Source organism: Strongylocentrotus purpuratus, unplaced genomic scaffold, assembly GCF_000002235.5.
Source record: "Strongylocentrotus purpuratus isolate Spur 01 unplaced genomic scaffold, Spur_5.0 spur5_scaffold_16, whole genome shotgun sequence".
In the NCBI taxonomy this organism is placed as follows: domain Eukaryota; kingdom Metazoa; phylum Echinodermata; class Echinoidea; order Camarodonta; family Strongylocentrotidae; genus Strongylocentrotus; species Strongylocentrotus purpuratus.
Window position 1 is genome coordinate 14,826,685 of NW_022145601.1, and position 27,658 is coordinate 14,854,342.

At 36.7% G+C, this 27,658-nt stretch overlaps 2 protein-coding genes across 5 annotated transcripts in view; one reads left to right on the forward strand and one right to left on the reverse strand.

Annotated features, from left to right (window-relative positions):
- Positions 1-1,168: 1,168 nt before the first annotated feature.
- Positions 1,169-13,416, reverse strand: LOC754059 (cell surface glycoprotein 1). Of its 4 annotated transcripts, none has more exons than XM_030986867.1 (4): positions 13,314-13,416; positions 11,624-11,999; positions 10,180-10,518; positions 1,169-2,146 (listed from the first exon to the last, which is right to left on the reverse strand). In XM_030986867.1, the coding sequence occupies exons 2-4, from the start codon at positions 11,970-11,972 to the stop codon at positions 1,833-1,835; spliced, it is 1,002 nt and encodes a 333-aa protein (XP_030842727.1). In that variant the 5' UTR covers positions 11,973-11,999; positions 13,314-13,416; the 3' UTR covers positions 1,169-1,832. The 4 variants fall into 4 exon arrangements, with proteins under 4 accessions (XP_030842727.1, XP_030842728.1, XP_030842726.1 ...); XM_030986868.1 differs by having other exon boundaries at positions 13,344-13,407; XM_030986866.1 differs by lacking the exon at positions 13,314-13,416 and adding an exon at positions 13,015-13,237.
- A 62-nt stretch (positions 13,417-13,478) lies between these two features.
- LOC592342 (ubiquitin carboxyl-terminal hydrolase 5) overlaps positions 13,479-27,658 on the forward strand; it is a 38,329-nt gene continuing 24,149 nt past the window's right edge. Inside the window, exons 1-6 of the mRNA XM_030986865.1 lie at positions 13,479-13,662; positions 17,079-17,204; positions 17,615-17,669; positions 19,120-19,241; positions 23,744-23,838; positions 24,935-25,170. Of these exons, the coding sequence (XP_030842725.1) occupies positions 13,561-13,662; positions 17,079-17,204; positions 17,615-17,669; positions 19,120-19,241; positions 23,744-23,838; positions 24,935-25,170 (736 nt within the window). The 5' untranslated portion in view covers positions 13,479-13,560. The remainder of the gene's footprint in view (positions 13,663-17,078; positions 17,205-17,614; positions 17,670-19,119; positions 19,242-23,743; positions 23,839-24,934; positions 25,171-27,658) is intronic.

Genomic DNA, 27,658 nt, shown 5'->3' on the forward strand with positions numbered 1-27,658 from the left:
ACAAAATGGTTATGTCAACAAGGCCATGAATAGTGCCATAAAGCCTGTGCAAAATATAAAAGTATGAAAATACTGTGCTGACTTTTCAGAGGTTATATAAAGTACAATTTGTCAAGTCTAGTACATCTATAAAGATAGGGATCATGCTCTATGGACAAGTGACGCATACAGACCTGTACACAATGCCATTAACTTACTTACTCAAATGTGCCGGAAGTAAGAGAACAAAGCATTGATTTAGTGAGACTTTGGGACATTTCTGTGACACTAACTGACTGGTGACTACCAATACAAAACTCACATTTTTGCCCTTTCTATGTGAAAATGAGAAAGAAATCATCCAATTAGAGTAAGAAAGGCATTGACTACATGTACATGTATGTGTAAAAATATATGAGTTAACACCCTTCAAGCTATCAACAGACGAAAGTGTCATAAAAACATATTCATATCCTCTCTTCTTTATTGTCACTGTTGTCACATACCCAAAGGTGAAAATGATAGACATAGAGAATCTCATCGTCACATATCAGATGAGTCAGACAGTTCATATTAAACCCTTATTGTATTTCACATGCATTGATGATTGTACATTCATGACTGGTGCGAGATAAATGAGTTCTATTTCTCACTCTAACAAGAACAGAGTTAAATTACGTGCTATTCGTGATTCATAGTATGTGGAAAGTATGACACATGCACAGGTACACACGCACTTGTATGTTTGTATTTAAGGAGATATGAATTTAGTCTAAATTTATAACTCCGTCTCCTTGGTTTGTCTATCAAATTTGAGGTTTTTCCAACGAACACGGAAAGAGAATGAAAGAATGAATGAATTCCATTTCTCACTCCAACAAGAACCTATTCGTGATTCATAGTATGTGAAAGTATGACACATGGGCAGGAATACACACATGTACTTGTATGTTTGTCTATATAAGGAGTAATAATTTCATATATTCAGAACTCCTTGGTTTGTCTACCGGTATCAAATTTGAGGTTTTTCCATGAAAATGGCAAAAGAATGTGAATTGTGAATAATGCTTTTCATTGTTTGCTAATCCCTTACTGTATGCACATACACTGTATTCAAAAGGAAACAAAATTTGAATCCCTTTATAACCACATCCATGTATAACCACATGTGCATGTATGCATCTTTTCTTGACATTCTTAACGCATGACATTGTTACAACTTACGGTGACAGTGACAGTGACAGCTACTAACGTACATATTGTAGTAGATGACAGTTAGATGTATGTGTATTGTGTACCAGTAAAGGGACTTAAAGCAACAAGAAAGCCATTACATGAACATTTAACATTTTTCGCCTTTTCTTGATATTGTTCGTCAAAATTCCAACACCATGTTCATGTACATTATTAGTGAGCACAACAATAAATTGTCTGCAATAAAAGCTTTCTGTTCGCAACATCATTGCAGGCACTCTGTGACATGAAACTGTAGTCAACTGATCATTTGGCTGTAACACATTCACAGCAGCTACATGTACATGTACCTACATGTATGTATAAACTAGCTGCTGTAAAATTGTACACAAAAGTGCTCTCCAGAAGAGCAACATTAACAAAAAGGCCATATATTCTTGAGTCATATTTACATAGCATAAAACCTGCATCCAGGTAAATATAGTCACAAGTCCACAACGGTCACTCAAAATGATGATTATGGATTACAAATATGTTTGACTTCGATAACAGCACTGACCTGACGCTAAACACTGACGCAGATCCAAACAGTGTCTTTCCATAAGAGTTTTGATCTGATCATAAATGTCTGATGAAAGTGAAGGTATTATCAGGGTCACTTAAAAGTTTTCCTTATCTGGAACGGGCTGGTACCTCCCTACGGTCTGGACGGTGTATTGGTTCCCCTTTGCCAATGTCCGCCTTACCCCCGTCTTCTGGTAGGCGACGCCCATCCTTTGGGTGGCGGTGCTTCCTTGCTGGCGGAGGTTCACCCGGCGGGCGGGGTCGGGGGAGTCTTCGAGGAGATTCCTGGTAGAGAGGGGCGATCGTTGGCTGGTGGAGGTGAACTTTTCCTTGAGGGAACGACGGATGCTGTGTTTCTTGGCTTTGGAAGATGATGATGATGGTGGTGCCTCGGCTAGGAAGATCATTTCTGGAAGATAAAAGGGGGCAGACTTAATCAAGTATGGTAGAGAAAATAAAAACACCCATCTATAAAAATTTCTTTATTCCTGTATGATATGGATGACAGTATCACATTTATTTTGAAAAAATGTAAACAAAATAGTAAGCCTACAGTAGAAAGTACATGTAGAATGAGTACCGGTAGATTAAAGGTAATACAAAGTTTTGGGAAATTTTGAAAATTGGCTGGATAATGATTCTTTACAATTTTGATGTATTTGGATGCTTATGTGAATGTATTATAAGCACTAGAAAATTTAGCCCCTAAAACACTTCTGCTTTCGAGAAAAATAGAATATCAAAATTTACCGGTGCTCCCGGTAAATTTTGATGAATTTCAAATAGCGCCTACGGCCTTACAATGCTAGCTGCGACCATGCAAATATCAGAATATGTAGTTGTCATATGCAATTTCCAAACGGGAATAGCCAATCGGTCGATATACATGTAGTCAAGAAACATTGTTTTTTAGGATTAATATTTTGACCTGAGAGGGAGCTACATGTATACAACATAAAGAGTTAATTTTTTACAATTTCATCACTAAGAACTCAATTCCAACCGTGACAATGATCACTGGATATATTGTAGGATCGCATATCCTTCCAATATGTTCATTTGAACCAAATTCATGAACCCATACCAAAACTTTGTATTACCTTTAAATGATACAAAAGGAAACATTTTAAGGGTTAGTTAATATCTTGATGTTGTGAATTCAACAGAAGGGAATTCTATGACTGTAAGGTATTTTGTTCATATCATACCAAGTTACCAACCATATTTACAGATGCGGATGTGGGTTGTAAACATATCATGTATCATCTGGTCAGAACGATAAGAGTGTGTTTATATTTATAAGCACATGTTATGCAAGTCATATTGTTTAACTTTCAGTTGCAATGTACATTGAAGTACTAATATTGTCATGTGTTAATGAATGGCAAGTAGTTTGTAGCAGGCGGATTGGGAGGGGGGGGGGGGGGGGGCTGCCTGCAGTATAGTACAATACATGTATATGTATGCATATTTGTTTTCTTACCATGTACATGTACACTGAACAGGTTAACATGTCACACACACTCCTGCCTTTACAATGACGTTTCATGTTGCCATACTTTTTCGTTGAAGGACAGTGTCATTGCTTATGCACAGTTCACACCGACGCCGAATGTCGCGCTTTAAATCGGCGATCAATTCAGCGTCATTTTTTATTACTTTTCAAAAAATCTCTCGATCTCCTCAGATATGTTATGCTCTGATAAGCGTGTCAATTGGTGACAGAGCGTACAAAGTGGGGTCACCGCTTTGAACCAAGCTCTGTTAAACTCTGTTAAGCTTTCCTACGCTTTGAGCAAAACTTTGATAAGCTTTGTGACGCTTTGATAAGCTTTAATACGCTCTCCCCGCCTTACGCAATTCGTGACAGATCGCCTCAAATTTTTAAACAGTTTAAACATTTTTGGCGCTCTTGCCGAATGTCCCAAATTGCTCAAAGCTTTCTCACGCTCTATTACGGTCTTTACGCCTTAATTAAGCTTTGTTAAGCTTTGCCACCGCTTTGCTCGCCGATTTAATTCGCCATCAATTCGACGTCGGTGTGAACTTAGCATTAATAAAGCTTTGCATATACCCTACCAGTACATATTTCATGTTGCCATATTCCCCCCCCCCTCCCTTCTCTCTTTCTTTCTTTCTTTTAAGGCCAGTGACATTTCTTAATAATGCTTTAGAAACTATAGCCTACATTTACAGCGCACACTAAAAATAATTTCTTTTGTTGTTGGGGAATTCAAAGTAATTGCACTTGATTGTGAAAGTGAAACTTCTTCACAAAGCTCCCTTTCATTCTGAACACTTATTATAATTTTGATGCCACATTCGATCATGTGCACACCCATTTATAAAATAAAGTGTTCTATTTCTTACTGACATGGCTTGGCTTTGTTTTGTAAGTAGTTACATTAAGAAGAGTGAAAATCCCTTGGACTATTAAAAGTTGTTCCTTACTACATTTTGTATACACATTTTCCCTGATGATGTCACTGTTTTTAAAATAATCTTCTTTGACCATCCACAAACCAGGAAAACAAATGTGACTTAGGCCAAATAAAAAAAAAAAACATGTTTAGCGTCCTGTTTTTTTGAAAAATAGGAAGGAGGAGGCCCTTTTTATTTTTTTCTCTTTCCTTTCAAAATGGCCACTCAAAATGGCAGCTCGGTACATTTTCCCTGACAGTCGAGGCTATTTTTTTTCAAGATTGCCGCCGACAATTTTTTTTATTTTTTTTTTATATTAGAAATAGAGACATTTTAGCAGTGTTTTTCATGTTTTTTTTCTTTCAAAAAAAAAATTTAAAAAAAAAAAAAAATTAAAAAATTTCAACAAATTTTTTTTTTTTTTTAAATAGGAGACGGCCCCCAAAAAGGATGCGGGCGGGGACACTAAACATGAATATTTTTTCTAATGGCCTTACATGTATAATGACAAAAGTTACAACTACATGTACAGTTCATTTAGTTGCCTACAATTTACATGTACCTGTACATGTACTGTATGTATGTGGCTTGAAATTTTGAGTCCATCTAGTCAGATATACAGTGTAATACACGTACTGTACGTGTGTCCAGACTCAATACGATGACAAATTGGGGTTAACTGCTGCTCTCTTTTTCTCTCTGATTTCTAGTGCCTCATTGTTGACTATCCCATTAAACAAATGTACATGTATAAAGAGAGTAAGACACTATACTTTGCAGTACTGTACTGATCATTGTACTTTGTTAGAAGATTTCATGGTACACTGTAAAATGAAAACAACCTAGCTCTATGAAGTGAGTTGAAAGGTTCCTTGAAATAGTATTGACCCGATCTCCTTTCACTTTGTTCACTGACAGGTATTATGCAAATAGGACGGAGTTGTGGTAGTGTGGTACTTGAAGAAGTAAAGCATGCATTCCTCTCAACAATGAGTGGTCTGTGACTGTAGATACTGTACATAATAAAACCACTACCTTCTCTCTGTTTCTGAGTATGGTTTGGTATTTCAACGGAAAGAAGGTTGGGGTCAACTCAAATATTTCTCAAGAATCAATTGGACCACTGTCTAGTAGTCAGTGTAGTGTAGGGGGCAGTACAGACACTGATACCAACAAATAATGCATGATCGAACAACTGATACATGCTTGTACTAAAGCAGTACAGGGAAACAGAGTTTGAAGGAGTGTGGAAAGGGAGAGAGGGTGGAAGAAGAAGAGAAAGAAAAAGAGAGAGAAAGAGGGAGAGAAAGAAGAGAAAGAGATGGAGAAGGAGAGAGAGAAAGAGAGAGAGAGAGAGAGAGAGAGAGAGAGAGGTAGGAGGGGGAGTAAGAAAAGAGAAGAGAAAGGCAGAAATTGTCAAAGATTGGGAAAGAAAAGAGAGAGGTATATTGTACATGAACTGTACATGCAGGAAGGGAAGGAGAGCGAGAGAAAGAGAGAAAGAGAAACCCTACATACATGTAAGTAATTACATGTAGTTCATCAATCCTGCTCCAAAGATTATCTTTACAAGGAAGCAAACAGGAAACTCGAAGGAAACTTGTTGCTCATTCGTAAATGTTCTAATGATGTAGATGCAGTCATGTACTGTATATTAGTTAAATCAAAGGGCTGAGCCTTAGCTCCTGGATTGCAATCAGAATGGAAGTACAAACATGTAGCTTAAAGGTAAGGACCAGTTATGGTCATGCGATTGCATTGTGAAAGAAACGTTGTGGAATCGATCAGAAAAGGTTGATCATCTAGCATCTAGCATCTGCAAGGTTCTGGAATCATCAAAATGATAAGAAATTTGGCCCATTCTTCGTAAAGTTACAAGCACTATACACAGAAAGATGTATATGGGACTACCCTATATCTCTCACAGTCCATGAGAGACACAAATTTACCAAATATATGAATTAGTAGGCGGTTTCCCGGCAAATTTTTTATCATCATGTATTAGTCAAAACATATTCTTTCACATGATTGGTAATGAGAGCTTCTATTTAATTTTTTGAAATTGGGGTGTTTCCAATACTGGTCTTTACCTTTAAACTGCTTGGGATGTCTACCGGTACACATTACTGTCTTTTTGGTTTTTAGCATTTAGCTCCGTACAATGTAGATGAAAGCATACATTTAAACAAATTTTTCTTGAAACTGTATCAGTTTGCTCGGATTGTTCATCTGGAAATAATATAAATTCAAACTACAACACCAGACAGAGCACTATGGAAATGGACGTTTCCTGCTTGCCATCCTGTCTAGCAGAGGAACAAATTTAAGAAAAAAAAAAAAAAAAATCTACTGGTAGCTAGCAGCACGGTTTTCTCTATAAAGTAAACCAAACTCGTACCAGTAGGCATTCTTTTGTCACGCATGTTATGTTATTTTGCTTCCAATGTTTAAAACAATTTTCAAATCTTCTGTCAACAGCCATATTTCCATGATAAATAGATTCTTTGACAACCAAATGATCTACTTTAAGAGGGAATATGAATGCTGACAATTTCAATATTTTATGAAATTAAGTGAAATCTGATATCTTTGTAAATTTTGCTTACTTTGGGACCTGATTTTAAATGCAAGAAATTGGAGTAAATGAAGAACTTTAACATTTTCCAAGTTCAATTTCCAAGTTGACAGCCAAATGAAATCATTTTTAAAATGTGTGTTTGAACCCTGTATTTCTCCTTTGAAATTCTCAGATTTTTTTTTAATGATTTCCAAGTTTCCAATATAAGACCAATGCCAGTAAAAGTGGCATGAAGTGCCTGTCATAGTTAATGTAAGTCCAACTTGAAGTCGACCTTGGTCTCTGTGAAACACCCCCAGCTTCAGTTTTATAAGATATCATAGTGACAGGGGACTTTAAAGACCCACTGCACTACTTGTAGCTACTTGTGCCCTCTATGTAACAAACAATGCCTAATCGGTGACCATTGGTCCCCCATGATCCTCTTTTTCTTATGTTAACTGAGAGCTGAGTTGATGAGATAACCACCTGTCCAGTGACCTTGCAAGGCAGTCTAATCCCTCATGTAAACTACGGCAGATAAGCTTTAAATAAATCACATTGTAGTTTCACACAGCAGATTGATCATTGATCTGCGTAAATCTACTTTCTGATTGAATATTACTCCCACTTATCAGAAACCTTGCAGAAAGTCACTACTGCAGTACTGCAGTAAATGTAATCTAGGCTAAGATTATCATTTCCCTCATGTAAGCCCACACAGAAAGACATGACATGGCTTTTTGACAGATTTGTAATTAAGATCAACTCCATTCTCTTCTCTACAGATTATACTACGGTTAAACTTCCGACAGATAAATCAAGGAGTTACTAAACTCCTTGGATAAATCTACATGATGTACAGGTTATCTGGATTTCACTTTCAATTTCCTGCTGTGGATAATACTACGAGCCCAAGGCTATTTTGCAATGTACCCTACTTGCAAACAGGAAATTAAAACGCAAAAATAGGACAATACTTTAGTGTCTTCCTTCCTATGGGAATATATCTTCCAGATCAATAGCTCCCTTTGTAATTAGCGTTCGCAAGTTGTTTTTTGGTCCATATATTGTATACATGTAACAATTCATATTGCTTGAATGAATAAAACAAACAAAGTTAGGCTTGAAGTAGTCACCCAAAGAATCAAAAGTGTTTTGACTTTTGAATTAATTGAATTGATGCAAATTCATATCATTGTGAAGGGGAAGCCTAACTGATCAAATATACATGTAACAACTTCCCTCTTCAAAATATGTTCGGGACCTGCAGTACCGGTAATCATCTCTCAAAAATGTTAATCCAGATTTTCTGCCTTCAGCAGTCCTCCGTAGATCTTCAAGATTTGTGCCGTCACATGCGAGACACAGCTAGCCACAAGGCATTTTACCCCTTTCTATGAAAATGATATCTACATAGTCATGTATGATGTACATGTACATGTACATGTATATGAGTTTTCAGCAAATTATTCATGTTTTTCAAGAGAAAATCTTTCCATCCATATATAATTTGTCCATAATTTATCAGTCGTCAAGAATTTTCTTTTGGTGACTACTTTAAATGCTCGCATGTCTAGTATATTAAACATAAATGCAAAATTTGCTGTTTGCCTCTAGTCCTATTCAAGTTTTGTAGATTACTACATTGTACCTTCTACACTTTAAAAAAAGGCAAGAATTTTTTTAAAATCTTGTTTTGTTCTAACCAGACTAGTACATGTACATGTATCAGTTCAGAATTTTAACTTCACAGTTCATACTGTAAATCAAAAATAGCCACAGAAAGCTGTGTAAATAACCAATTTCAAATTTTCAACCCACACGGACACGGTACTGTGTAGGAGTGTCCAAAATATAGATTTATATTTTATGAATCATTACTCATCCTCCCACCTCTCTTGCACCTTGAAGTGTTACATTCCAATATTTGTTCAAAATGTAGGTTTCACTTTCTTTATTGATTTCTCAATCATTCAAATTCCATTAGTAATTATAATGCAAGTATACTTTCTCGCAAGCCATAGTTATAAGGCTTAACGCACATTACATTAGCTTGCATAATTACAGCTCTTACAGCATACAGTACGCATGCCTAGTCTTCAAGCACAAACCCTGGTCAGTCGTAAAAGTGAGTCTGCACTATAACTATAAGACTACCATAGGCCTTGTACTGTAGCTGCTCCCGACATTGACACAACCACTAGGTAGTTGGGCTAGACTTCTCTCAAGGCACAATGATTTTTTGATAAAGTGTCAAATTAGGGTCTGTGCTTGCAGACTAATGCATGCCTGTGAAGCAATCTAATCTGATAATCTGTTTCCATCTAGTAATCAATCAATCAGATTCCAATTTACTGGCATGTGCATCCATGGCGGGGGTATGAAGAATGGCCCGCGTTTAGCTGATAATGTAACCTGACCTCTGCTTGTCAGTGTTATTTACCGAGTACTCGCTTGTTGCAGAATGCACTTTATGGCCTAGAGCCTTCGGGGGAACAGGGTTGAAAAAGATTGAATTTCTAGACCTACTGTATCTTGACCTCCACACAGCACATATTGGAGTTTGAACTCCTAAACTAAACATAATAAATGCTCTTGAGTCTTGAAAGTAGGATTATACATGTACATGGAGTGTTTAAATTGTGGAAATAATAAATCTCTTGTATTGACTACATGTGCACTTTGGACTTTTGTGGAAAAAGCACAATACCAATCCAATTTCGCTCTTAAAGTTTTTCTGGTAATACCAAATAAGGTGCAATGTTCTGTAGCAGTACAGTACACACTGTATATGTGTCTCTGTTGGCACTTCTACTTTTCAAGTTCAAGACTTAAAAGCCAAGCTTTTCAAGTATATTTTCTAAAATTAGTCCCCTCCAACATTCATAATCACATTAACATACAGTGTATATGCAAACATTAATATAAATAATATAATCATAATTCAAAGGTCAAAGCTGCATATGTTTTTCAGCAAAGCTCTGTACTTTATAGATTTACATGATAATATTGCGAAGTAAAAACTTAAAAATCACAATTTGTTCAATCCAATTATTTTGGTAGCTCACTCAAAGATTAACTTCTTTTTTAGCGGATGATTTCATTAAAATTTGCTGATCATCTTTTTCTTTTTTTATCATCTATTTACTAAAAGGCCTATATCTTTGAAGAACCAAAGTTTAATCAAGTATCCTTTACCCCGAGGTCGTGTCTATCACAAAAAAAGTTACGCAATGGAATCTCCATCATCATAATAATAAAACGGTGCTTATAAAGCGCTTTCCACCGAAGCCTCTAACATGACATTCTGCGAGAACTGCACCATGTGTAGTATTAACTGCAACCTTTACCTTCATAATAAATGAGTATACCATGAAATAGAAAAATATAAGCATGCAAATTCATGTGTACTTGATAAGTACCTGCTAATGTATCACATCAAGAAGACGTTGACTCCTTACCCCTGTCGGACAGAACCAAAGTGGCCTGGTCCTGATCTTCTGTCTCCTCATTGGCTAGTGTCTGCTTTTCCATCATATTGGTCAGTTCCATTTCATTTTCAGGGGTGTTTGACTTTACAAGTTCACTTTTTTGTGTCTCCTCCACCACCTCAGAGCTCGAATCTTCTCCGACTAAGTTTTCCTTTTCTGAATCAATCTGGAAAATGCCCGGTTCCGAGGGCTCGATATCGGATGCGGACTTTGGGATCACATCATTGTCTTGGTTATTATTGCTGGTACTACTTTCACACGATTCGTTGGTATCTGATTGATGCACAGTGACTGTCTCGATGCTTAATTCTGCAATGAAATCAAAGAAATCATAAAGATCTAATGGTATGTAGTCGATATTTGTTTACAATCTAACTGTATGAGATGACGTACATGTATGTATACCCTGAAAAGGCAAGCAGAAATATTATACCAGTAGAGGGCAATGAACAGCACTAAGATTTAGAACAATAACCCCATCAAAAATAACGAATCCTTTTTTTTTCTTTAAAAAAAATAAAAAATGTTCAAAAACCCTTTGAGTGAACATACCGCTAGACCAACTCACATTAAAGTTCATAAATTTACGTTAGGTCTAGTGCTGTAACATCACGGATATCTCCAATTCCGTTTAACCGCCAGTCAAAACCGGGCGGTTTTCGGTTAAACGATTTAAAAAAATTAAAAAAAAATTTAAAAAAAATTTTTTTTTTTTAAAAATCATTTTTTTTTTTTTTTTTTTTTTTTTTGTTGTTGACCGAGCTGGAAGGACTTTCATTTAACTGCGAGGTGCATTTGCAGGCGCCGATTTGTGCTTGTGAATTTGTGAATAATAGCAACAATGTCGTTTTTAGAAGAATGTGTAAGAACATTAATGTTAATTAAAAACAGTAGAGGACCTAGGATAGAACCTTGTGGTACGCCTTGTAAAAGTTGGATGAATTATTATTATAAACTACATATTGAGATCTATTACAATTAAGATTACTTTCAAACCAAGATGACAGACAAATTGGAGTGGTGTTCTAGTTTCGGAGTGCTAAGTCAACACACACATTACTGAGCTGGGAGACATTGCCAGGCATAGTGCCAGGTGGAGGGGCATAAATCGAAACTTTTAAAAAAAAAAAAAAAAAAAAAAAAAAAAAAAAAAAAAAAAATTATTTAAAAAAAAAAAAAATTATTAAAAAAAAAAAAAAAAAAACGGGAAAACGAAACCGTCCAATTGAAAACGGAATCCGCCATGGGCGGTCGGATACCGGACGGTTAAACGTTTGACTACAGCACTAGTTAGGTCCACCCAAATAATGAGATTCAGCTCATGATAAACTAGCCTAATAATAAATGAAATACTTTTCTGTCAGTGAGTCTGACACTATGAAAATCAATGATAAGTAAAGAATTAAGTAATCACCTGCTGGTGCATCTTTGGTAAGAGGAGTTCTAGCCACTGTTTTTGTTGGAGACCTAGGATCATCAGAAGGTTGTGGAAAGACAAATGGTCCTGGTTCTCTCCCTGCAGTGGGTGACCTTGGGTCCGAGTCATCAGGGACAGGAGTTCTTGCAACTGCCGGAGATCGTGGATCTTGAAACTCAGAGTCTTCGTCAACAGCCCTCTGTACCGGAGTCCGCTGAACCTCTTCCGTCGGAGAGCGGGGATCTGTCAGTGTCTTGACTCTGCGGTTAGCAATGGGAGTGTGGTACTGCTCATCTTCATCTGGTTTATTATCCCCATTGATCGATTTGCTTTCGGTTCCACCCATCTTTAAACGTAGAGACCGGATTTTCGCCTGCAATGAAAGGAGACAAAAATAATGAAATAGTCCAACTTAAATGATATAGTACGTTAAGTTCTTAATTGTTATAAATGCACCATCACTTATAACAATTTAATAATACAGCAAATGTTTCTAAAGTAAAAATATATATCACAAAATAAGCATCATTGTGACTTTATACAGAAGTTCATTTAAACAGGCTGACAAATGTTGCCATTGGACAAAAAATAAACCAAACAACTCTTCTTCTTCTTAGTTGATCCCTCCACTGTTTTGGAGATTCCTGGAGTCCAAATAAAGTAAATGTGTATAATCCGACCGGTTAGGAGCTTTGGAGAGTCTTAGAACGAGAAGCATCAATTTTGTGTAGGAAAAAGAGCGATAGTAGATAACAAATTAAATACATTGAAACGACTTGGTAAATTTTTTTTTTTTTTTTTAAATCAATATTTTATTATTCAGTTGTCTTGACCATTGTCTAATTTTACATGAATAAACAGATAAATTCTTGAGTTCAGTCTATTCCGATAAAAGACTAACTTAGAGAGTAATATTTACAACAACATGATTAACAAAATGTTTTAAAAAAAGTCAAAGAAAAAAAATTAAAAGAAATTCACCTTGGCCTTGAAACCACAGCCTAAATTTGCAAAATTTGGCATATTCAAGTTTTTGCACGCAATAATGGGCAAATGTCAATAAACGGCAGAGAAAATGAGGAGACTAAATTATTGATGAAAGCCGAATGCAGACACAGTAAAGCAGGCGATTTGGATTTAGCCTTATTTCTACTTGAAAAAGAACAAACGGAGAAGTTCGTGCCGTGCGGCAGACGCGAACATACAGGCAAAGATGAATGAGATTCTGAAAACCACCGGCAGCCAAACGACAAAGAACAAATAACCAGTCTGAAATAATGTCGCCTTTCAGAACAGCATTGAGGCGCAGTTATAACATGAATTTCAACTGAACACGTGCAATCATATCTCCCACACAATATGACCAATTCATCTCAGGTATTACTCACTCAAACAAAGGCGGCTTTGTATGTCATCTACGCGATTTTCGTCATACTTTTTTTCTGTCCAGAATCGAAGCCACAACAAATACGTGACTCATACTGCGCATTACTCATCCTGCGCGCCGCGGTAGTCTTGGGCGGATCGGACATGGGGCGGCGGCGAGCAGCAGCACGTCAACAGCAGCGCAGCTCACACGCAGAAACAACAACACAAAAACTTCAAACACAACCACCGAACAATCGACTGAGAACTTTATGAGGGAAATCATTCAAAACAGTTCCAAAGCCAGCTAAGATATTCTTACTTTAAAAATTGATGCTGCAGGGCTATTTACCGATATACTGCTCCAGACGGTCTTTGCAATAATTAATCTTTATCTAGTCTAGACCCTAGTTTCAGAAAACTACACGAAACAAATTTAATTTTTCAGTTGAAAAGTACACCAACCAATCAACTGCGTGAAAAAGTGTGTATGCGTACGTCGTCCGGCCGTATATGCATATTCATAATCTCGCAAAAAGCGAGAGCTTCACTCGAGATTAATAACCAAGATGGCAGCTTCCAAATTGCACGAGTTTCTTGACAAAATCAGAATACCGGGAGCTGGAGATAAAGTGTACAAGGATGAGTGTGCATATTGTTTCGATAATCCGGTAAGCTTATATGAATCTACAAGTAACTGAGTACATTTGTATGGAAAATGGATTTACAGAGACATGATATTTTACTGACGAGTGACCTTTGTCCCCAGATTGTTCATTCATTGTTTTGAACGGCAGTGAATGAGCGGATTTGCCTGGTTGGTTTGTGCGCGGATGGTATTGTGTGTGTATTGTGGAGTGAACATTCTAGATCTAGTCTAGTTTGCTATCTCAAAAAATTGGTAAGGTTTCGAAAATCTGATATGCCCAATGGAAAGAGGAACATAAAATTATCAAAAACAGAGACAGAATATATCTGGAATCATGGGAATTGAGCGTGAAATTATGATTAGATCTAGTATACAAATATTCTACACTGCATTGTTGACTTGAGAGGATCTTCTGGTTAAAACTAACGTTAGTATGCGCTAGCCTTAAGGTAGGGAGGCCAATGCCCGGGCGTAAGGCTTCTACACCTACGATTTGTGCGCTCGTCGCCCACTTCAAAAAATTAGCAAAGGGAAAAAAATGATGTAAAAATAAAAATTGAAGAAAATATGAAAAGAAAATACAATTATACATTTCACAACATACCTATAATCACGGATCTGTAACAGTCTTTCACCATTTGTTGACAATCTTGCAGATTTTGACGTTTTTTAATCCAATAATTGTGGTTGCAGACGACCTTGACGCACTCGCACCACCGACTAAGAAAATCCTAGAGGGCGTAGAGGTTTGCTCACTAAAAACCTTCTCATTGGCAGAAGGTAGACCCTAAAAATATGGGATCCGTTTTGAGTAAAGAACTTTTGATAGAGATCAACATTTCAGATGTTCACAATTGCCACTTCTAACAACTAGAAAATATAAAGAAAAAAGATTATATCTTTTTAAATACAGATTTTTACAAACTGAACATTCGAAAGTAGATAGAGTACGATGATTCTGTCAATCTTGCGTTGGTTTGAGCCCTATAGCTACATCCATCTCAAAATGAGAAGGAAAACAGTGAACAGTGACGTCATTGTTCGCGCCAAAAATAAAGGGTATTGCGACATAATCTGAGCTCCGGTCAAATCGTGCGCAAAGCGTAGTCTTATTTATAGACCCTAGTACCTTATTCTCACAGCACTAGATACGAGTGTCGTGCAGTAATGTATGAGAAGTGTTAAAAAAGATATTTCAGTAAAAAAAAAAGTCTACATGAGCAGTCTATACTCCAATTGAGAATTGAAATGAAAGCCATGATTTGAAGGTGTGTGTTGTGTATGATACATGGTTAGTGAGTGTGTATGTTACGTATAGCGAAAGGGAGAGAGAGAGAGAGAGAGAGTGAGAGAAATATTAGTACACGTACGTTGCAGACAAGCCCTGCATGGATGTGCGCTATGATTGTGTTCGCTGCAAGATGGATTTTAATTGGACCTCGTAACTTCTCGATCGTTGATAATAAGGAATACTCATGAGGAAATCAAATTATTGGAATACACATCTAAGGTAAATATCAATGAATTATATATATTTCTTTCCTTTTTTGAACCATCGTCTTCGGCTCGTAGTAGTAGAAGATGTAATCGTTCGCACATTGATGGCTGGACTTCAGCCTGCATCGGGGCTTGCCTGTGTCGGTGGAGGGATCAACGAAGAAGAAGAAGGTGTGTACGTGTGCGACCGATTCAAGGCTAGCCGCTGTTGAGTGATTGCACTTTCGCGCGAAGTTTTAAACTTCATCATGAACTTTGTCCCTCGGGCCTGTCTAATTATGAACGTAACTTTGCGACATGAAATATAATTGTTTCAAGGCTCTTACGTACGGAAAGGCGTAGAAGGAAATGGCTACAAACCAGCTGGATATCTCCTATTTGATGGAACCTATGGAGTCGGCAGATGGGTGGATTTTCTTAGTGAAAGTAAATGCTTTCTTTTAATCTTAGTTTTAGTATAAACAAATTAGTAATTAAAAAGTTAGATTTGGGCATTGGCCTCCCTACTTAAGGGCTTCCTCGAAATGTTTTTATGATATTACTCGAGGGAGCCTTAATTTGCTCCCATAGGGTCCCAGGGAGAGGTAGGTAAACAACATCAAAAATGTGTCCAAAATCACACTTTCCCGCACCCGACCAATATTGGACAGTGGCTTTGATAAATTGTGTGGGACTTGTGATCGTAACTACACCCAGGCAGAATATCATAATCAGAGGTAAAAATAAAAAATTAAAAGCAATTTTCTTACCAGACCGATACAGCTCAGCTCCCTTATCACGTGTACCCTGTGAATCCACGATCTCTACACAATGGTTATGACCTCTGACTGGCACTTCCGTGATTGTGCTGCTTCCGTATAATGCGCTGTATGAGTGTTATTCAGCGCATTATACGGAAGCAGCACATTTACGAAGTGCCAGTCAGAGGTCATCACCATTGTGTAGAGATCGTGGATTCACACGGTACACGTGATAAGGGAGCTGAGCTGTATCGGTCTGGTAAGAAAATTGCTTTTAATTTTTTATTTTTACCTCTGATTATGATATTCTGGGTGTAGTTACGATCACAAGTCCCACACAATTTATCAAAGCCACTGTCCAATATTGGTCGGGTGCGGGAAAGTGTGATTTTGGACACATTTTTGATGTTGTTTACCTACCTCTCCGTGGGACCCTATGGGAGCAAATTAAGGCTCCCTCAAATAATATCATAAAAAACATTTTGAGGGAGCCCTTAAGGCTAGTATGCGCAAGCCCCGAAGCAAATAGTACTTTTGGAGTCACCGAGGCCCATAGTTTAACCAGTACCTTGAATAGAAGGCATGGTATATTTGTTTTATATCCTGCATCAAAAATTTAATTAAAAAAAAAAAAAAACATTTTTGGGAAAACAAAATTTATAACAAAAAAAATGTCATTTTTTATCTAAAAAGTTTTAAAATATTTTGTTTTCATTAGATTAAGATTTGAAGAAAAAAAATTGATTCAATTAAAAAACAAAAAATTACTTTTTTTTTCCAACTCCCAAATAGTAAACCAAAATAGTACTCTCATATAGACTAGTACTTTCTAAAAATATCTCAAATATTTTTGGTCATGTGACAAGCTCTCAACCAATCAAAAGCCAACAAAATTTTGATTCAGGATATAAATGAAAATATTGACAAGTCACAAGATCGGCACATTTTGCAGTCGCTGATTTGCAATTTTGTGTCTGTTCCGAAAAATTATTAACTTCCAAGTTCCTCAAAGTTGTGAATCAAAAGTGGTACCATCTGATTGTATGATATCTTGCCTTGCAAATTATGAAATTACCTCTAGGGCCAAGAACTAGACCTAGACCTATTTGTTAATGATTGCATCTTTTTTTAATCGAAATTTCTTTATTTTTTAATTATCAGCTTCTTATTAATGTTCTTTGTGTATAATAATTTTTTGCAGGAAAGTGAGACAGGCTTGTTTGTGTGTATGAACACATTTCTTGGGTTTGGAAAGGACTACGTTCGGAGGCACTATGAACGCACCAAGAACCCTGTCTATCTTCATCTCAAGACAATTAAAAAGAAAGTAAATACATTGCTTTGTTCATTTAAATTATTTCCTCTTTTTAAAATGAGAAAATCTGACTTCAACTAAGTTAAGATATTTAATATTTGAAACATGTTTTAAAAGTCTATTTTGAATTGCTAATTCTCAATATCCCTTCCAAGTAGACATATAAGTTTTGCCTGTCAAAAAAAGAAAATGTGTAAACATCTTGCCCCCCCCCCCCCTCCCTCAACGAAAAAATGAATAAAAAAATGAATTTTTGAATAAATAGATAAATATTTTTTTCTTCAATGTATGCTTTTCATGTTTTCTTCCTCAATTAGAGAGGGGGCAGCAGCTGTCTCGGCCCTCTCCCCTGTACATACTCAAAATGTAAAAGGGCCAAACATATTTTATTTTTAAGAAATGAATTTGTTCTTCAATTTCAGAAACCAAAAACAGAAGAAGAGAAAGAGAAGGAGAAGCCAACAAGACTTGCCATAGGTACAGTATGACACCTTTTTTTCTAATGTGTACAGCAAGTGTTGCGGTTTCTAAAGAAAACCATTAATAGATGAAAGTCGGGCCAGCTTTATATGGGTTTACTTGCCTTATAATAGATTTTTCAGGGCTCTTTTTAGGCTTTTGCCACTGTATGTGAAGATGATATTTTGATTGGGGCATACAATTAGTATAATGCACAAGCATATACTGGTACATTGTTATTCCTATGCAATTACTACCCCCCCCCCCCCTTCTTTCTCTTTCTCCCTTTCTCTGTTTCTCAATAACCCATTTTTTTAACCTGTCATTGTATCTGCCCTCTCCTTGCATCACATATCTCATGCTCTCTCTCTTTCTCTCTCCCTCTCTATCTCTCTCTCTCTCTCTCTCTATCTCTCTCTCTCTCTCTATCTCTTCGTCTTTCCTTTCCAGTTTGTGTCTTTTTGTCTCTTTATTTATTTCTTTGTGATTTCTTTCTCCCTCCCACTCTCACTCTCTTCCTCTCCCTCTCTTTCTCTCTCTCTGTCTTTCCTTTCTCCGTTTCTCAATAAGTAATAACCCATATGTTTCTACCTTTCATTGTATCTCCCCTCTCCTTGCATCATATATCTCATGCTCTCTCTCTCTCTCTCTTTATCTCTCTCTCTCTCTATCTCTTCGTCTTTCCTTTCCAGTTTGTGTCTTTTTGTCTTTTTATTCATTTCTTTGTGATTTCTTTCTTTCTCCCTCCCACCCCATGCTCTTTCTGTCTCTTTCTCATTCACTCTCTCTATCCTGCATCATTTTGATTCATAAACCAGGCCCTCAGAGCCTGGGTCTATTTTCTCTCCATCCATGCACTAATTTCTACACATGGGACAACAGTACAGATTTTGCATCGTCTTATGTTTGTACATACTTGAAAGTTGGCTTGTGCAAGTCAAAAAGGGGATTACCACCTGGTGAATTTCATCCCACAGTTGGTTCACCAATGAAAGTTGTCAGCATAGAGTGGTGAAGTGTGACGTCATCAAAAATCTAACTTTAGAATTTCTCAAATTTTTCTTCATTTTCCGAAAGAGCATCAAAAATAATGTCCAAATGTTGGAAGCCAATTGAATATGTTAAGTATTATCTGACTTAGGAGCCAGAGCATATAACCCTGAGTTCCCATAGGACATATATTTATTCAGATGGTCATATCTCAGCCAATACTTAACATATTCAATTGGTTTTCGACATTTGGACATTATTTTTTATGCTCTTTCGGAAAATGAAGAACAAATTGAGAAATTCTAAAAATAGATTTTTATGACGTCTCAGCTTCTGTACTCTATATATTCATTAAAAACTACCTGTTGATGAATTCCTGATATTTTTTTTCAAAGTCTATTTTTCTTTAATTGTAGCAGATTTTATGTGAGTGTTTTCCTTAATCTCTCTTTTGATCTCTTTCTCTCTGTCTGTACAGGAATGCAAGGAGGTTTCGATGTAGAAGATGAGAACCAGTATGAGTATGAAGAACACAACTCTGTAGTCATCTTACCAGACTTCACTGAGATTCCGCTTCCCAATGCTGAACTGCCTGAAGAGGTGAGTCACATTTGTCTCTACGGGGCAAGCACTTGAAGACAAAGATCCACAATCCTCTTTGGCATATACAGTACATAAAATTTTTGAATGTGTTGCCCAAATATGATTTCCTTACAAGTGCAGAAATAGCAAAATGTATGCTCTAGGGCTGCGACGAGTAGTCGAATGCTCTAGTACCCGCACTGTTGACAACTGCTCGAGTACGATTTCTCGTACTTGAATATTCGGCCGCAAAAAAAAAAAAAAAAAATCCGGTCACCTGGCACTGTCCAGGCCGACGCTTACCCGTGCCAGGGAGAGCGCCGACCGCTGGCATGGTACCGTTGGTAAAAATGTTTCCCAGCTCAATCACAGTCAAACTCACCACTCAGAAACTGGGACCAAATATCCTGATTTCTGTTTGGACTCAGAGGAAAATGGATTATTCTGCCATCTTTGGTTTTTAAAACAGCATTGTTTACTGTTATTATTATTATTAAATCATTAAATTATTCAACTGCAACTCGAAGTAAAATTGTGAGAGTTTTCAAAGACAGACCTGGGATACTGCTCCCGTGGTATGGTGGTGGCAAAAATTTAATTTTTTTTAAAAAAAAATACATTTTTAATTTTTTTGTTTTTAATTAAAAAAAATTAAAAAATTAAAAAAAACATGGTGTCCGAATATTCAAGTATTCGCTTGTAAGCCTGGGAGTGTACTTGGGTACCTCATTACACGGTTGTGCACAGCTTTAGTATGCACAATTTGTATACCACTGGATTATATCTTCTTGTTCTTGTTCTTGTTCTTCTTCTCCTCCTTCTTTGTCTTTTTACTCCTCTTTCTTTCTTTCTGTTTGCTTTTAATAATAATAATAATAAACCATTCTTAATTAGCGCATATCACAAAAATAAATGTAAGTCCCTATGCGCCTAAGTTAGAGAGGGGAAGCGAAAGACATTACAAATCTGAATACTTGTTTCTACCATGCATTTGTTTACGGGGACCTCGTGGTTTCCCTTGGGCAATGGGTTAAAAATAAAACAGGTTATTTATACATATACCATATATAGATGCTGGTATCTCAAACTTGCTCTGACTGGCCTATGTGAAAATGAGTGGGTTAAAGGTAAAGACCAGTTTTTGAAACGCCCCATCTCAAAAAATGAAATGGAAGCTCTTATTACCAATCATGTGAAAGAATATGTTTTGACTAATATACGTGATGATACAAATTTTGCCGAGAAACTGCCTACTAATTGATATATTTGGTAAATTATTATATCTATTTGGACCTGATAGATATCGCACTTGTGTTGCACACGTGTCACATAATACCATATACATCTTTCTGTGTACAGTGCTTGTAACTTTTCGAAGACTGGGCCAAATTTCTTATCATTTTGATGATTCCAGAACCTTGCAGTACACACCAATACTTTTATGCTAGATGATCAACCTTTTCTGATCGATTCCACAACGTTTCTTTCACAATGCAAGCGCATGACCATAACTGGTCTTTATCTTTATGAAGCTGGGCTTCACATCCTGCTTTAGGGGGATAATGATTTCTCTGTCCCTCTTATCACATCCTGTTGTCGTTTCCCTAATGTCCTCATTTTATTGCCTACTCATTTTAATAACAATGTCTTCTATAGCTTGCTCGAAAATATTACACTTGTCATGTAGAATGGGGGGGGGGGGGGGGGGTTGTGTGTCCAGACAATTAACAGAAATAAAACAATCACGTTTGCCATTGGATTTTAATGAAAAATAAGCATCAAATAACGCTTACCACCATACATATTCGTCCTTTACAATACTGTCCAACATAAGTCTTAAAAGATGCCAGAATATTACTTGAAAACTTCTTCAAATTACTGTTTTAAACGACTGCCCGAATACACATCTTGATCAGAAACATGATTTGATGACTCGGTATATTAGTTCAACTTCTTAGGTGTACTGCTTGTGGAATATTTTATACACAGCTTAAAATAGTCTGAGAAATAATAACTTGCAGTGTCCAATCAACAATCAGTTTACATGACATGTACAATGGCTAGTTTTTCAAATTGAAGAGATGTGTCTTTTTGCACAAATTTCTTTTCTTTCCTTGTTTTTTTTTTATTCATGTTGCAAAAAAATGTACAGCAGTAGGCAGAGTAGCGTCATTCATACGACACAGTGTGGTACATGTATACTGCCTAGAAATAACACGCTGCAGCAAAGTAGATATTGAAGAAAAAAAAGCAGCATGCATTAAAATCCTCTTTATTTATAACAAGGCTCAACAGCTGCCCAGGGACACAAAATCTAGGTCCAAACGCCCACTGTACAGAGCAGGGCTCATCTCTTAAAACGGTTATTGTGGAGCCCTGTTAAAACTTTTAAGATACAAGACTAGATTGCTATTTTGCTTTGTGTGAACAAGGCCAAAGTTGATAATCTTAGATACTTACCGGTATTTTCAAGAGCATTGAAAGCACAAGAAAAACAATAATTGGGTCAACGACAAGCCTCAAGCAAACAATATTTAACCATAACGTCATCAGTTGGTCACATCTATTATTGTATTGCCAGTATGTTGTGAGGATTTCTTTCCCTTGGCATATATAGTTAAAGTTATTTTGATGTATCTTAGACTGTTATAAACTTGTTTTTTTCAGCTATCCTCTACTATTTAAATGCATTTATTATTGAGGATCATCAGGGCATCCTGCCATGAACCTTGTATGGTTTTTATATAGTTTTTGATCTTTCTTTAAAATCAAAAAGCTTCTTGAACCCTGCCATGATGGCTAGAGCTTGTTTGTTTCAGGTATCCTCTACTATTTAAATGCATTTATAATTGAGGATTAGGACATCGTGCCATGTACCTCGTATGGCTTTTATAATGCTCTTGATCTTTCTTTAAATAATCAAAAGGCTCATTAAATCCTTTCATGGTGGCTAGAGGAAGAATTAAGAAAACATAAATAGACATGATATTTAGCTTTAGATCTGCACCGGCCCTCAACTTCTATTTATTTTATTTATTATTATTCTCAGTGGAAGATAGTCATGAAGCATTAATCCTTTCAGAACAATTGGTCAAATCGATCAAAATTTGCAATTTCTTCAATTTTTTTGACAACATTTTTGCCCATGTATATTGTCTTCAGAAGCATAACATTTATTTTAAGAATGTAGCAATGTAAGAAAAATATTATGGTTGCCAATTTGAGAAAGATTTTTGATCAATTAAGCCCTAGAATAAATGTTTTCCTGGGTTGCATTTCACAAAGCCTTTTTTCAATGACAAATAACAAAAATCAGTGACAAATCTGCTGATAACCAATCAGAAACAAGGATTTCAGTAGCTTATAACACAAATTGTCATTTGTCACTGATAAAAAAAATTTAAAAAAATAAAAACGTTACTTATAAAGCGCTTACCACCGAAGTCTCTAAGCGCTATACACACAAAATAGATACAATTACATCTTATACAAAACTAAAAATGCAAATGAACATACAAACTACAATACACGTCAAAGTGAACAGAGTTAATTAATCATCGAACGCAATTTTGAATAAATGACAAGTTTTGTGAAATGCCCCCCAGAAAGGGTAAAGGAAGCTGTAGTTATGAACTTCAACTTTTGCCAGATGGATGTTCCATGGCAGTGGAGGGTGTAGAGAGTCACAGCAAAACCCCATGCCCCCTTTTAAAAGGGGAAGCTCACCCTTATATTAAGTTAGTTTAATAAAAGCAGAAAAATGAGAGGAACAGGTCTGTGAAAGTTTGAGCAAATTCTGATTAAAAATAAGAAAGTTATGAATTTTTTAAGCTGCGATCAATCAAACGCAAATTGGGAACACTTTTTTTTCTATACAGGGGTGGTACAGAAACATATTTGCCAATTTGCCAATTTGAGATACGCATATGTATACATTGGCCTCATACTTAAATTATTTTTAACTCTCTTGATAAATTGGTCCGATTTATTTAAAACCTTCCCTTATTTTTCTGCGTTCATACAACTTATTTCAAGGGTTGGATTGCCCTTAAAGAGAAGGTTGAGTTCTGGGAGGGAAGAGGTGAAAAATAATTTGTGAGCATTATCATTATTATTATGCAAGTGTGGAAGAACATCAGATAAGACATGTTCCCTGAAAAGCATGGCTCTTCAAATGCCTTCATATTCTAAATATATCATGTAACATCGTAAAAATCCAGGGTAGGATTTTTAGGCCACGTGTTCGTGTAGTCCCATATACATCTTTCTGTGTACAGTGTTTGTAACTTTACCAAGACTTGGCCAAATTTCTTATTATTTTGTTGATTCCAGAACCTTGCAATACACAAACATTTTTATATGCTAGATGATCAACCTTTCTGGTCGATTCCACAACGTTTCTTTCACAATGCAATCGCATGACCAGAACTCAACTTCATCTTTAAATAAAATATGTATGTGAATTTAATACATAAGTGATGATTGTTGATCTAATACAATATCTTCTTTGGTATTTGTAGGTCCAGCTTTCTATTGCCAGTATCCTGTCGGCTACCTCAGCTTCTAAAGCGGAACAAATTCAAGCCTGGGATGGAGAAGCAAAGATTCTCTCTAGGTAAGTAGAATCTGGAGTACAATTCTCCAGCAATCAACCCCTCTGGACATCGTTTCACGAAACCGTCATAAGTACAAGTTCACCGATATCCCATTGAAACAGGTGTTAATTGTATGTGTTCAAAGTTGCAGTCGCTAAAGCTCTAGCGTAGCTTGAGGTTTTGGGGTGTGTATTAGTTGAAGAAATCTAAATCACTTTGTGAATAGCTTTAATAGAAGAGCCAATTATTAGATATATATATATAGATCTGTTATGTCATTTATGATTTTATTTTTATTTTCTTGAATGTCTCAGTTATCAGATTTATTCAGATATACTTCAATTAACTGTACAGGGGTAAATGTTTTTCATTTATAAATGTGCATGAAGATGGGTAAATTATGTAATTTAAGGAAACGATCAAGCCATAACAATGAAAATCAATATTATATATATTATATGATTATTATTTTGCCATCACCAAAATATATCCATATTTTGTATCCTATTTATATTCTTTGTAAACCATGTCTGAGCCTTTATTTTACTTGTGAGCTAAAAAAATATCTATGTTCCGTCCCTCGGATAGGACCTCAAATGGAGGCCCCATGTAGAGGAGAGTCACCACCTTTGCGCCTTAAGAACCACTGCACTATTCGTATAAGGGTAGCCGGAATCCCGGGTATAGTGGTCCACCTGCACACCCCCAATCAGTTATACCGGGAGCAAATTCTTGCAAGTGTTATCTCAATAGCGTTCTCTCTTTCTGTGGACATGCAGCTAATCTCAAACAACTGGACAACGGTGTGAAGGTTCCGCCCAAGGGTTAGAAGTGCAGCATGTGTGACCTAAAAGACAACAAATATGGACAAAATAAATACATTGAAATTGAAATGAATTCTTGCAACTGTTATCTCAAGACCTTCCTCTCTTTTTGCAGACATGCAGCAAATCTCAAACAACTGGACAACGGTGTGAAGGTACCGCCCAAGGGTTGGAAGTGCAGCATGTGTGACCTAAGAGACAACAAATATGGAAGAAATAAATACATTGAAATTGAAATGAATTCTTGCAACTTTTACGCTGTATCTCAAGAGCTTTGTCTCTTTTTTTGCAGACATGCAGCTAATCTCAAACAACTGGACAACGGTGTCAAGGTACCGCCCAAGGGTTGGAAGTGCAGCATGTGTGACCTGAAGGACAACCTGTGGATGAACCTGACCGATGGTACCATACTCTGCGGGAGGCGATACTTTGATGGGACGGGAGGCAACAACCACGCTGTCGAACAATACGACCAGACCAAATATCCCTTAGCTGTGAAACTAGGCACGATAACTCCGAACGGAGCAGGTGGGTTGGTTTAATACAGGTAGTGAATTTATGGTGTTAAAGCCCCACTGCACTACTTGTAGCTACTTGCGCCCTCTATATAGCAAACAATGCCTAATCGGTGACAATTGGTACCCCATGATCCTCTTTTTCTGATGTTAATTGAGAATTTATTTGATGAGATATCCACCTGTAAGTGACCATGCAGGGAGGTCTAATCCCTCCTGGCCAAACTTGTGCAGTGGGGCTTTAAACCCACAAACGGGGGACCGGGGCCCTGTCTTATAAACAGTTGCAATTGGTATCAATCGCAACTATGTAATTAAGAGATAGGGGACTTGCGATTGATTTTGATCAATGGCAACTCTGTATAAGACGGGCCCCTTGTAAGATGCTGAAAGTGATTATCATCAAATTGAAGTAATGATCATTGAATCTAGATAGTGACCAAGGACCAAATTTATTTTTTATATCTGATGGAGGTTTTGAGGGGTAATGGTGGAGAGAAAGAGAAAAAGATAGATATATATAGATAGATAGATAGATAGATGGATAGAGGAGGAGAGAGGAAGAGAAAGAAAGAGAGAAAAGAGAGAGGGAGAAGGGGGTGGGAAGCATTCTTATACCATACACAAGTATTTTCTTATGCCTTGTATTATGGTCTAAGCTTGTGAACCAAGGTTTCTTGCCTATATGTAATGTTTGGACGAGTGTCTGTGAAGAATACGATTGCTATCTGCCTATGAGAAACAGAGGTCTGTATTCCAGAGACAATTAGCATTCGCACTGTAAGGCCATCTCTTTTGATTTTATTTGATATGGTTTATTGATAAAAACATACATTCAAATAGCAGCAACAGGCTGAAACAAATTGAATTTACAAAAAATTAATACATACAAATGCAAAATGGTAAACTAGTTTACATTAGATTACAAAATATGAGTGGCAATTCAAAATGAATAACCAAGGAGATAAGAAAATAAAAGACAGAGGAACAAGAGAAGAGATTGAAATGGATATCTAGGAGGATAATAGAAGGAGAACGAGTAACAGAAGGCAATACAACAAATATGGTAGAAGATTAGAAGGACTGATAAGACAATACTGGTAATAGAGAGAGAGTGAGAGAGAGAAAGCGTAGAGATAATAACAATAAAAGGGACAGATAAAGAGTAGGACAGATAAATAGGCTGAAAAGGAGAACTAGAAACAATAATTGAATAATAATGAGGCTTGGTTTCATGTGATTGGTTTCACAGAAGGAAATGTACGGTATTCAAACCTTGAAAACAAATTCAGTCAATCACTTATTCCATTTCTCTACATGACGTCGCTAGTCTCTATATGAAAGGATTAAAGGTACTATGTCCCTTTTGCAGCCAACCTCAAATTCTGTAGCCAACCTCAAATTCTGTAGAACTTTGCAGAATTGTCTGAAAATCAAGACTATTACTTTTGGGCTCTATAGCCCTAAAGTCGATTTGACTACTAATAGTCGTTATTTTCCCACTTGAAGACATTTTCAAGCCCCCACCTTTTTTAGGGAAGTTCTAAATTAGTATTATCTTTCAAATGCAGTTGGAATTTAACTTTTTCATTTTTTTGGTCTGCAAATGGGACATACATGTAGTACCTTTAAGGAATGATAGCATGCAGTAGTCATTGAGTTAAGATATATATATATGTATTTGTAAGGCAGAAAAGCACATTTTCAATTATTCTTACTTGATCTGAGTTGATTAAACACATGGTGAGGAAACTGTATGCTTCCTCCTTTCCTGTTTATACAATTCACTGCATCTCAAAGATATGAGTTGGGATGTTGTCTTTTGAGGAAATCATTTTTCAGGTAATTTACAATGGAAGTGCCTGCAAACATAGTTATCTCTTGTAAAAGATTAAAAGAAATTGGTCACATTATATAAGCATCATTTTTATGCCTCCGTTACGAAGTAGCCGGAGGCATTATGTTTTCGGGTTGTCCGTCCGTCCGTCCGTACGTCCGTACATCCGTACGTCCGTCCGTCCGTACGTCCCGTTCTCGTGATCGCGTTATCTGAAGAACCGATTGATGGATTCCTGCCAAACTTTGGTCATGTATGTATCTTGCAGAGCCGATGAACTGATTAGATTTGGGGGTCACGAGGTCAAAGGTCAAAGGTCACAGGGCTCATTATGTATGCAAAAACAGCTCGTGATCGCGTTATCTGAAGAACCGATTGATGGATTCCTGCCAAACTTTGGTCATGTATGTATCTTGCAAAGCCGATGAACTGATTAGATTTTGGGGTCACGAGATCAAAGGTCAAAGGTCACAGGGCTCATTATGTATGCAAAAACAGCTTGTGATCGCGTTATCTCAAGAACCGATTGATGGATTCCTGCCAAACTTAGGTCATGTATGTTACTTGCAGAGCCGATGAACTGATTAGATTTTGGGGTCATGAGGTCAAGGTCAAAGGTCATGCGGCTCATTATGTATGCAAAAATAGCTTGTGATCGCATTAT